The 12,906-nt window shown below is 44.6% G+C and overlaps 1 protein-coding gene across 3 annotated transcripts in view; it reads right to left on the reverse strand.

Annotated features, from left to right (window-relative positions):
• Astn2 (astrotactin 2) overlaps positions 1-12,906 on the reverse strand; it is an 886,217-nt gene that overhangs the window by 678,205 nt on the left and 195,106 nt on the right. For all 3 annotated transcript variants that reach the window (XM_070012528.1, XM_070012521.1, XM_070012512.1), the window contains exon 3: positions 9,689-10,073. In XM_070012528.1, the coding sequence (XP_069868629.1) occupies positions 9,689-10,073 (385 nt within the window). The remainder of the gene's footprint in view (positions 1-9,688; positions 10,074-12,906) is intronic.

A 12,906-nucleotide genomic window follows, 5' to 3' on the forward strand; every position in this document is an offset into this window, starting at 1 on the left:
GAACAAGCCTAGGGTTCCCAGAATTCTGACCAGTCCAGTGAGGGTTAGTTGTGGTGGTACGTGTCTGTAATTCCAGCTACTCAGAGAGCAAGTGCAGGAGGATCTTAAGCAGTAGTAGAAAGATTACAGTCTGAAGCCAACCCTAGCAAAAGTGTGAGACACTCTCTAGAAAACAAAGTGGAGTGCAAAGGTGCTGGAGGCCTGGATGAAGTGGGGGAGAACAAGAGGTTCTCAGGTCCATTCCCATTACAGCCAAGAAAAGAAACAAAAGCATCCAATGAGGCAGGAATGTGGGTCTTGATGTAAAATGTTATTGTTATGACTGACAACTATTGACAGCTTCCTACAAACGTTTTAAAAATGCCTCACATGTAAACAAAGTGGAAAGCACACAAATATATCTGGACTTCACCCATGAGATTTTAGATTGCTCTCTCTATTCTCTAGTCCCTCCAGCATTTCCGGTTGGCCCTAATTTCTAAACCTTGATAAGAAATAAGTTCTCCTATTTTCCATTGACCATCATCTCAATCATGGAAAAGCCAATCCCACAAACAATCAGGCTTTTCAAGACCTTTCCAATTTTAATCTAGGGCTCTCTCCCTGAAACAGTTCTTATTTCTTCTTTATAAATTTTTTTATTGTTCATATAAAGATGATGTACAGAGGGTTTACAGTTACATAATTCAGGTAAAGAATACATTTGTTTTAGACACATGCCACCCTTCCCTTGCTCTCTTCCACTTTTTCCTTCCCATCCCCACCCACTCACAAGTTGTTCAGTTCATTTTCAACATAGTGTCTAGTGAGTACCACTGCTGCACCTGTTTACTCTGTCCATTTCTGTCCTTTTTATTTCTTTAATGTTCCAACATAGTGAAATCACAGGGCCTCTGTACTTGCTATTCTACCTCTTAAAGACCTATTCCTCAGTTATATTTAAAATATTTGTTTTAGACTTTAGCTCATTCTCAGCACTAAGACCTTTCCTCCCATTGCAATTATCACTTGATAGTGGGTATGATATATTTTTCTTCATTTCTTTATAATCTCCCTACACAAGAAAGCAAGCTCTACAGAAAGAGACTCAAAGAAAAAGAAACGAAATAAAAAGAGACTTGAATGTGTTTCTCCCATTGCTTTATCTTCAGGACACTAGTTCCTGACACATAGTAGATATTTAATTAAAATTTGTTGACTTAATAAATACACAAAAATAAATTTTTTAAATCATTTTACTAGTGTTTATGGAGACATCCTGGCAAGAAGACATTTAGTTAAGCATGTATCAAGAACTTTAAAACAGACACTTGACCTAGTAATTCCACTCCTGGGAATATGCCCTGAGGAAGTAGAGAGGAAGCGCGAGAACAAATTTAAGGCCAACCATGGTTGCTAGTGCTGAATGCAAAATAGAGCGGGAATAGCAGCAGCAAGTAAAATATGAAGCAATCCTAAAATAGAATCATAAACATGCTGAAAGGCTTATGATTTAATATTAAATAAAAATGCAAGGTATTAAAACAATTATTAGGTAAAACAGAAAAGAAAAAATGGTAAACAGTTACAAAGGTTATTTCATCAGGTATTTAGAGACCTTACTTATCATTTTCTACATACAATGAGCACACATTAATTAGAAAATACAAGAGGAAATATGACAGATCATAATTGTGGACAGGGGTACTATTACTGCATTCCAAAGGAGAAAGAAGTTGGGGAAATACAGGCCAACTACCCCTTGTTGGAAACAGCGGGGCAGGGGGGAAGTTGAGCTGCCCAGTCTCTCTGCGACAGCTAGCGCCCAACTGGGCAATTTCCAGGCATTCCAGGGGAGACCAGGACAGGAGGTACAATGTCCCCTGAGTACTGGGCAATTGCTTCAGCCTGATCAATCAGAGAACCACCACAGAAGCCCTTGACATTTATCAAACCTCCATCACCCTCATCTGTCATTTGTGGGGCTGCCTAGCTGGGCACAGTCTAATCAAGTCAGCACGCCCGGAGGGTCCCTAGAGAGGAAGAGGAGGGGGTCTCAGAGGGAGTAGAAAGAAAGGAGGACAGGGAGATGGGAAAAGAATCATGAAGGAGGGGGAAGGAAGAGCAAATGTTCAGAGAATACCCGTTTGTTTTGCTATCACGGCAATTAATGCAGAGAAGTGACATTTTAAGGGGCTCTGGTGACAGCTTTGGTGACATTCCTGTTTGTGATTCCATGACAAATCTGTCTATATCTTATTTTAGCGAGTTGTAGAGACAGCTCAGAGGACGGCTGTGTGGGGATGCCAAGCTCTGATCTGATAGAGCCATGGGTCCCTCTGCTTCTTCCAAACTTAGGAAAGCATGTGGCAGGGCTAGTCTGCAGGACGAAATATGAAAGAATCAAGGCATTACAATAATGCTGCAAAGGCTGACATGTCAAGAACTGGTCTTAGATGACCTTGTTAACCCCACCATATGTGATGAACAATCGGAGCAAAGATGAACATTCTGCTGTTGTACAAGTGACATTTGCTTTGCCCATCAACGGGGGAGAAAATGCATGTGGAGGATAAAGGTGGGCAACCAAAGAAAATTCAATTCTGATTGTTTTCCAGGCTGGCTGGTTCTGATGAATGTGTTTTTACGAATAGATCTGCCATCTTTCTTTTTGTAAGAAGTCCCATAAAGTAAATGGAATGGAAACCAATGAAAACAAAGTACTGAACTTGAATTCAAGGATAAGGATAGATGTAACTCTACCACCAAATCCTAGGTGGCAAGAGTCAAAGACTTAATCTCTCTGAGCCAAGGCAAAGTTCCTTACCTCTCAGAAAGGTCTAATCACGTAGGATTTATCATAGGTTTATAAAGCCATTCTACAAATGCAGAGGAGATATATAAAATAAAACAACTATTACTATTCAATCATCTTTAAAACTGAGAGCTCCTAGGAGAAAGCTATTCCACATTTTGTTTTGTATGTATGCCACAATAACACCTAGTAGGTGTTGGTAAACATTTGTTAAGTCCATCAATTGAAAAATGTGTGAATGAGTTGGTGAGTAGTGAGAGAGAAGTACATCCAAAGAGAAAGAGCAGGAACTACATGTCAGCCACCTCCCTCTGTGCGTGGCCCATGGTTTTGCAGATGGCTGATGGAAATGTCAAGGTGACACAGGTACCTGGGGCAGAGTCTATCATTCAGAATTCAAATGGAGCTTTGGAAGAGGAGAACAGAAGAAAGTTTCATATAAGGAAGTCCGGGGAAGTTTGGTGCTAAGAAAGCCATTTCCAAACTTTCCTTCTTTTGAAGCTGGGGAATGTTTGTCAGGCATCCTTGCTGAGCCAGTAGGGTGCAGTACCTCTCTGGTTAATGTACTCCTGCCCTCTGTCTGACATTTGCCCCCACTTAGCCCTGGGAGCTCTTCCAGACACCGTCAGAACAGGAGCTTGAAGTTAGGAAGGGAGTTTCTTTGACTCACTGACAACGTAATGGGCATCTGGGTTAAGCGGCAAGAGGACATGGGGCTTAAAAGGGGTGATGTTATCCATGTATGGCGCAGAATGAGGAGTAAGAAGAGTAAGAAGAGAATGTCACAGGTGATACCATGAAAGTTACCAAAGGGTCCTTTGGTAAGGCAGATTGAGAAATTTCAAGAGAAAAGTATGGAGATGAGTAAAGGGCACCAGTGGGCTACCTACTAGAAGGTAGGGATAAAAGAGAAGGGCCTCTTCTGGGGCTTGAGTGAACACCAGGCCCAATTTTTCATCCTCATCCTCACCCTGAATCCCTCCAGTTGACCTTATGCTTCTGTCTCTAAGCCAAAAGCTCTGCTGGCAAGACAACTGGTGGACCAAAATCCTGAATGAAAGTAAGGCTCAACCTGAGAAGGACATATCAGAAAGATAAGAAAGACTTAAGTGGTAGAGCATCAGACTTAAGTGAAAAAGCCAAATGAGAGCACAAGGCCCTTGTTCAAGTCTAAATATTAGAATACACAAAAAGAGGTAATATTTTGGGTACTGCAGTGGAATATTACAGAGGAAGGGTGGAGCTTCTTGTTTTTGTAGAATTTTTTACTTTTCTGTCTTTATCATCCCTCCTTCCTTCCTGTCTTCCTTTCTTCCATCTCTGTCCCTTCTTCCTTCTTTCCCTCCCATCCTCCTTTTTTTCTCTCCCTCTCTTCTTTTTCTTTGCTCTATTCCTGGCTACTTTTTTTCCTTCTGTTAAAAAGTAGCATGTGTTTCTTTTGAAATAATGAAACAAAACCTAATATCCATTCATTCATCTTTTATCCCATCCTTTGATAAAATGATAGATAGATCTGTTATTTTAATTTCCTTGTGCTTCCATGCATAATCCTCAGGGAAGGAAAACAGAAGTTTCAGGGTGGAGAAGGAGATCTGGAATTGATATTCAGCGAGTTTCTGACATACAATAAACATACTACAGAGCATTCAGATTAGTGACACACATAAACTCCTGGCAATTTGCCAAAGCAGTATGTGGTGTGACATTCAAAATTCCTGTGAATCTTGTAGTCACCAGCTTTCATTAGCTAGAGCTGATGCTAGCCCTGGTGCTGGAAGGAGTCGCTCCATCACTGGGCAGTAAGAAGTTCGGCAAAGTGGGGCAGGTGGGCACTAGAAGGCTCAGGGAAGGGTCACCTACCTGCTGGAATCACCAAGTTTCAGTATGGGACAAAGGATCTGGTCTCACTGGTATAACCCAGTTGAATGCCAGCCCTACTCAGAATAGCACCCTTGAGGCCCAGGACACCAAGCAGTGGCCACTTTTTTAATGACACTTTCTCGCTCCAGTTTCCAGACCGCCTCCTCTATTACCTGCAGGTCTGAGCTGAATAGCAGGTTAATAGGACTGAAGTAGGATGAGGCAGTTTGAATCTACAGAGAAATTCTGCATATATATAAAAAAGCACAGGCAGGATTGTCTCTGCGCCATATAATTTCAAAAAGCTGTTGGATCCCTTCTATCATTCCAAATTATTATTTTTAAAATTCTCTCTCTCTCTCTCTCTCTCTCTCTCTTTCTCTCTCTCTCTCTATATATATATAGATATATGGCATAGATACTAGTACATGCTGTATAATAGTAAACCAGGGCAATTTATATTTCTACCTGCTTCTTTGGGCGGGGAACCTTCCAACTCTTGTTCCTTAGTAGAACACATAATAAATTGTTGTGAACTAGTCACCCAGCTGCAATGGAGAACACCAGACTTTTCCCGCCTATTTTGATATACTTTGAATTCTCATTTTATATGGAATGTCCAGCCTCTGAATATTTGCTTGTCGTTTGCATTCATGAAGGAGAGGACCTCTATTCTCTCATGGAGACCCCTGAGGCCAACTTAATTTGTGCTGCTATCGTTAGGTCAATGATCTCAATGGAATGGTCTCTCTCCTAGTGAAGCCAACAGGACCAGGAGTTCAAGAACCATAATGCTGCAGGAAGATCTCCACCTACACAGCTCCCCCTGGTCAGATGGCCAGTCTCCTGCCTGGAGCTGGAAATAGTGTGTCCTTTACTTCCTTCTTACCTAAATTTTTGTTTGTTTTTTTCTCTGCCACCCTTACAGAGCCTACCCAGAGAACCATGGAAAAGCAGAATCATTTGGCAGAGAAGAAAAAGAAGGTGAGCTGATGATGGAGAGGAGACAGAACAGCTAACTGATGTGCGCTATTGAATGTAGGAGAGGGATTCAAGTCCAAGTCGGCTCTGCCACACCCTGCCAGGAGGCCCATCTCTCCTGCTTCCACCACTGATGCTTTAGACACCTGTTGGGTGTTTTCCAGCACTAGTGTCAAGATTCTAGAGAGTAAGAGCCTGGCTCTGTTATTGTTTGAAAAGAGTTCTCCTTGAAAGAAAACACAATGGGGAAGAGTGGTTTTTGAGCTGCTGTGGGCCAGAGGAGCGGATGTGCAGGCTCTGAAGCATCCCCTCAGGGAGAGGAGGCCAGAAGCCCCTCCTGCCACTTTTCAGGAGTCAGTTTAAGTATCTCAGGATCCAGTCCCCTGCAGTCTCCACCATCGTCATCAGTCCCTACCTCCATCTTTGGGCTGAACTTTAGAGAGCATTTAGCAAGCAGTAGAAATGTACAGAACCTGAAATGTCAGGACTTTATTCTCTGTAAGAGGCACAAGGGTTGGGAAGCAACTTCGTGAAAGGGATCAATGCCCTAATGTCACATGGTCCCTTCTGGTCATGTGTGCTACAGAGTAAGTAAGGCAGCTGTTTAGAACATGGACCTGGGCTCCTGCTTCACTTCTATTGCAGAGAAAAAGGCAGCTGTACTTGAGATCTGGCTCCCATTTCTTTACCCTTGTCCCTGTGACTTGTCTCCCAGGAGAACCCTGTCATGTTCTCTGAGGGCAATCTTTCTACTTCCTTTACCCTCACCCCAGGTCTACACTGGTGTATGGCATGGTGTAACCACTCTGGACACTGGTGGAATGAACAACAGAAACAGCTGGGTGGGGGGGATGGGGTTTGACTGTGGACCCTTCACTCCACATGTTTTATTTCATTCAAGTTTCTGAGACTCACTGCAATGCAGAATAGTACTAGCATGAAGCCCTTGGATGGGAGAGGACTCTCTGACATACCCAAGATCTCCAAGGTCTCAGAGCCTGTACTACTGGATTGAGAAAACCCCACCTCTGTATTTATCTGTTGTCTCCTGAGCCATATTTCCTTCATATTTCAGATTCTATCATTATAATATATTGGCTTCATATTAAGGAGAGGGGGGTGGGAGGGAAATCATGAGGGAGAGGAAGAAGATGAGAGAGCTATACAGGGGCAAAGAGAAGAGAAAGAGGAAGGGAAAGTAAGAGAGAGGGAGTTGGAAAGGAAGAAAAGGTGGTGAGAATGAAGAAGACACCAAACAGGATCACTGGCAGTTAACAGCCTCCTCCATTTTCTCATTTGGAAGATGTTTGCTGCTCTCCATTTGACCTATGGTAGAGCGTGTGTGTGTGTGTGTGTGTGTGTGTGTGTGTGTGTGTGTGTGTGTGTGTGTGTGTGTGTGTGTGTGTGTGTGTGTGTGTGTGTGTGTGTGTGTGTGTGTGTGTGTGTGTCTGAGTATAGTCTGTGTCTATGTCTGTGTGTGCAGAAAGAGAGAGAGAGGAGAGGAGGAGAAAGGAGAAGATAGGAAAGGAGAAGGGGAGAGCAAATTTTCCTGCATTGGCTGCAATCTAGTTACCCTTCTTTGATCATCACTTAGTCAACATTGATGATCCTCTTGAGTTTCATCCCCAGTCTCTCTGCTCTCTCTTCCATTCTTTCCATCAAGGTCAATAATTTCCCCTAATCCTTTTATTTCTACAGTGTGGAAACTTGAGCACAATGAGATAGCTGGAAGTCTGGAATTGAGTGCCCGAGACTCTTTATTGATGTTAGGATTTATCTTCATTGGAATGACCAATTCTTTCAATCACTCAGTCAACAGGCATCTTTTGAGGATCTACTATTAAGTGCTAACCACTGTACTGAATGTTAGTAAGACAAAGATGAAGGGCACTACACATGGTCTCAAAGACCTCTGAGTATAGTCTAGAAAGGGAATCTGATTGTCCTGTATGTTAGGTTTTTAAAAAGAGGTAAGTGCGTAAGAACAGCACCACGCACACGGTATTCAGGTAAGGGGTAGATTTATTCATTGTTCCAGCTGGCACCGGGCCATGATGGCCCTCCACATGGCTGGGAATGGCCTGGGAATGAGACAGAGCTAGGAAAGAAAGAGCTGAAAAAGAGAAGAGAACTAGAAAAAGAGTACGTCTGGGCCTGGGCTAGGCCTTATGTAGGGTATAGACGGAGAAAGGTGTGGCCACATCAAATTCAGATATGACCTCAGCGGATGCAGATGTGACCTCTTCCAGGTGTCCCAGTTGCCTAGGTAATGCAGGTACTGGGTGGAGACTTTGCTGTGAGGAGGGTGGAGTCTTCTCTCCATCCAGGAGCGGACCTTACACTGTACAATGTGGCAAGTGGTAATTTCAACATCCACAGTTGTATCAATAGAGACGTAACATCTCCTGGGATGGAGGTAAGAGTTCCCTAGAGGGAGGACCTAAAAGAGGCTGTAGAGGAAGGCTGTAGGTAAATTTAGGAATCTTGGAATCTGAGAGAAGCCTCAAAGCCTGATATTTACAAATACAGTCCTTGGGAGTTCAACACCTACTATGGGCAGCCTTGCTCTAGGTATTTCCCATATATGTATATGTATGTGTATGTGTATGTGTGTGTGTGAGTGAATGTGTGTGTGCACACGTGTGTGCATGCATATGCATGCATACTCCTTATTGGTCCCTCACTGAGGATTCTGAGGTTAAAACCCCATCTTGCCAAGATCATGTTGTAATGAAATGATGCATGACTTCAACCCAGGTCCAGAAGGCCTCACCGCCCCCCCCGCCGGGGGTTCTAGGCTCAACCAAAATCTCTCCATTTTAAGCAGCCCCCACTGTTCCTCTTCCCTCATGCAGCTTCACTGGAAAGATGGACATGAAAGGAGAACCTTAGGAACAGAAAAGGTCAACAAAGGATCCAGAGCTCCAGGGCTGAGGCCAAGCCACACAATAAGAGGACCTCTAAAGCCATGGGTGAAGGGAGTCTGAATCTACACTCTAACCCATCACCATGACCAGCTTCACAGACATAATGAAGAGGAAAAGCGGGACAGTATCTTGGTAGCATTTATCTAAAGGAAAATGGCCCCACTCTACCTATGCATAAGCTCAAGTCATACACAATTAATCGTGACAAATACAACCCAACCTTTCCTCTGCTTATTCCAAACCATCACCTGCTCCTCAAATGGACACAGGAAACAGGTCTTGGCAACAACATGCAAGAAAATGAATGAAGGGTGTTAGTCATCAAATATCCATTGGGAGCCAGCAAGAGCTGAAAGAACATGAGTGTTCTCAACCTGCATCAAGAGACACCTAACAACCAGCCAGAGGGAGGGGACAATCTCATTTGCTCAGTGTTGCCCTGCTGCCATCTGGGAAAGGAAGAGAGCCAGCTCAGGTATGATATTCCAACATGGGAAAAATGGGAATCTCCACCTAGGAAACAATGCCCAGGGTGGTGACAGATCTGAGAAGTATGGCACACAAGCCAACTGAAGAAGCTGGGGTTATGTAGGTTGATTTGTAAAAGTTGCAAGTAATATTTTTGTTTGTTTTCCTGTTGTCAAATTCCTCAAGGGCTTCCTTGGAGAAAGAACATCCAATTCATTTTCTTTCTCAATGAGATGGGGATGGGGGGAAAGGAAGAGACAAGAACACAGGCTTATAGTCTTATGGGTGAACATGTAATATGTCCAGAAATATGAACCAGGTTCTGCTTACTAAGAAAGCTATTAAAGATGATCTGCAAACAACATTACTAAATACTAGTTGGACTACAGGCATACACTTGGATATCCCTCAAAACTCCACTTCCAGGAGCATGGTCTGTCTCTTGCTGTCCCATCTTACTGAGAGACCAGAGGAGACAAGTTCTGATAACTCCACAGAAAACGAGGCTCCACATCCAACATGACTGACCTCGCCAGACACCTCCTGGCACCCCCAACCTCCCAGCTCCTGTACCTCTTTCTTCCCATCCACCCCCAAATTCCCCTCTCCACCCTCTCCCCGTCCCCACCCTGGAAAACGGGCTGTAAGGATGACTCACCCTTCTTCTCAAAGTCCAACTTCTCCTCTCCTGCCCGGCCCAAAGTATCCAGGGTGTGGGTCACCTGGCTGTCAAATTCTTCCTCACGGGAGACGTGGTTGGACCTTCGGGGTGGCTCCTCTTCTTCCTCGTAGTCGTAATCATCCAGGATGGGGGTCTCCCGAATCGGTACCCCGATGACGGAGTTGTGCGCCTGCAGCCGGGAGGAGCGGAAGCTCTCCCGGGCCTGGGGACCCAGTAGCACCGATGGGATGTAGTGGATCTCGTGCGTGGCTTCTGTGCTGGCGCTCTTCTGCGGGATTCGGCGGCGTTTCTGCCAGCGCCGCTGGGCATACAGAGCCACGGTGAACACCAGCAGCAGCAGCAACAGAGCGATCAGGCCACCCTGGGGGCAGAAAGCAAGGAGGACAGACAAATGGACAAGTGCTCTTTGGGCTGGAGAGCCGAAGGGGGATTTTCCCCCCACTCATCATGCTCAGCCTGGAGCCCTGCGTTTGACACTTTAGGAACCCCCCGCCCCCAGTCATGCTTTTCAAGCCAGAGACGTTGGCCTTCCAAGCCTAGTATTTTATCAACAAAATGGGGCAAAGTATATGACTTTTATGAGCCTTGATTCTCATGGTGCAGGCTCTGTACTGACCCAGGCTTACGCAGCCATACCCCTCTTTCTTCACAGGCCGCATTCTTCTTACTGCATTAGCAGCACACAAACAGAAAAGCCAGAACAGAGCTCTGCACTGGTGGCTCACACCTGTAATCTAGCTACTCAAGCTGCAATCTGAAGATTACAGTTCGAAGCAAGTTTGGGTAAGAAGGTCTGGGAGACTCTTATCTCCAATTTAACACCAGAAAACTGGAAGTGGGGCTGTAGGTCAAAGTGGTCCAGCATCAGCCTAGAGCAAAAATACTTAAGGACCGAGCCCAGGCCAAAGGTTCAAGTCCCATGACCAACAAGGACAAAGCCCAGGTGGAACGGGAAAGGGAAAAGGAAAGGAGAAATAATCCATCAGGTTGAGCCAGTCCGAACACCAACTCTCCCAGCATAAAGCAGGAACTAACATAGGCCCTGAGAGTGGAGAATAAAGCTTCAGAGTAGATCAAGAGTAGATCAAGGCCAGGATGCAGGAAGAGAAAGCTGCAGATTTCTAGAAAGCAAGTTATAAAGGGGCCAAAGCGCCAAAGCTCACGGGGTGGCAAACTGAGGCCCCAGGACTGCATGATATCCAGTCCAATTGGGGATGTGCTCATTCCAGGGCTGCCCCCAAACAAACAAGGCTGCAGAAGAGCTGAGAGTCCTGGAGAATAAAAATGCCAGTCCATTGCCTGGAGGGCATGCGTTTCTAAGAGAGAGTAAACTGTAGAAGTGTGAAATGATTCCTGTACCTCCTCCTTGGGAGTAGAAGACTTTTTACAAAGCTGTGAGGTTGTGGAGGATGGGAGAGGAGAGTGCCTATTCCTTCTGGGGTGTTCCTTCCATGAGTCTTTCTTGACAGGATCTGCCTCCTCTTCCTGTTCAGTGATTGACAGTGTGTTTCAGACTCCCCAGCACAGCCCGAGCAGGGTGAGTGCAGGCCACATCAAGGGTAGAGTGGTATGACAAGGAAAACACAAATCTGGGGCATGTGAATCCCTGTCTCTCTGCTTGCTGTTGGCCGTGACAAGTGTACTACAATATTTTCCTTTCTAAGGCTCCAGCAGGCTCCCTTTAAAAGGAAGCCGACTGTTCTCAATGTGAAAAGTTCTATTAAGGATTAAACAAGACAACAGAAGATCTGGATAGAGAGTCTGACACCACAAATATCTGCCAACACCAGCCTCTTTCCTTTAGCTTTCCTATCCCTCTATCCTAAACCAAAGTATTTTAACCCAACTCCCTGGATTAAATCTTTTCCCTGACTCCCCAGGGGTGGCAGAATAATATCCATACTCACCATTTTTGGATCCAAGTCCCTTTTGGTTTAAACAGTGGCCTGCCTGGGATCTCTGAAGGTAGCTGTATTTGGGAATTGTGCCTTTTCAAATGTAATTGGTTGATATGAAGTCATACTGGATTAGAGTGAGCACTACATCCAATGGCTTACACCTTTATAATGAGCGGAGAGGACAGAGGGACACACGGGCACAGAGACAGTCATGTGGGGCTGGACACAGCGATTTCAATGATATATTCACAAAGCAAGGGGTGCCAGTGACATTCCAGGCTAGGCCAGCTTGTCCCTCTGAGCTACCAGAAAAAGAAAAAAAAAACAGCCTGTTGTCATTATGGTTTTGGACTTCTATCTTCCTGAGCTGTGAGACAAAGGATTGGTTGTTTGTTGTTGTTGTAGTTTGTCAGACATCTAGCTTGAGACAGCAGCCCTAAGAAGTTCATCTCAACGCAGCCATCCCTCTCAGCATGGTGATCCCTGTCTTGAGGAGTATCTTCACCTCTTCAATTTGGGGGTGGTGCTGTCCTCTTTTCTTATGACACCCCCCCAATGATTTTTTTATTTTAATTTTAATTTTTTTATTTTTGTTGGTTGTGGGGCTTGAACTCTGGGCCTGGGTGCAGTCGCTCAGCTCTTCAGCTCAAGGCTAGCGCTCTACCATCTGAGCCACAGTATCACTTCCAAATACCGCCCCTCTCCACCCCATGTTACCATGGTTTTGTTGCTGTGATCCAATCATCTGGCTGATGATCGGATTTTTCCCACTCCAGGGCCTAAGCTGCTATTTATTCAGCTAAGATGCACAACTTCCTCTCAGAGAAGATACATAATAAACCTTCAGGTGCCTACAATTGTAACTAGATTTGCAAGAGAAATGCAAAGAAAAGTCCTTCTATCATCTCCAGGCCGGGTATTCACAGGGACCCAGATCACACCTTCTATGACATGTCTTTCCTATTCTGTTGATTTCTTTTTCCCAGCTCTCATACCTATGCCAATTTCCTTACACATACAATATCAAAATTGGAAAGTTGTAGAGAATTTCAGAAAAAGCACCCTGAGCTATCCCACCAAGAGAGCCTTTGGAAAAAGTCAAACTTTGAATGCCATTCAGCGTGGCCTCATTTTTATCTTATTATTTTTTTCCCTTCACGTTAAAATGCAGGCATAGGAGAAGGAACCAGAGAAAAGAAAGAAAAGGATAATGTGAGAAATGCTTTATTTGACAATGTGTCATTCGGAAACTGATTATTTCTGTCTCCGGCCTTTTTAATATTCCCTCACAACGGC

This window comes from Dipodomys merriami, unplaced genomic scaffold (assembly GCF_024711535.1).
Source record: "Dipodomys merriami isolate MVZ:Mamm:240054 unplaced genomic scaffold, mDipMer1.0.p SCAF_11, whole genome shotgun sequence".
NCBI lineage: Eukaryota > Metazoa > Chordata > Mammalia > Rodentia > Heteromyidae > Dipodomys > Dipodomys merriami.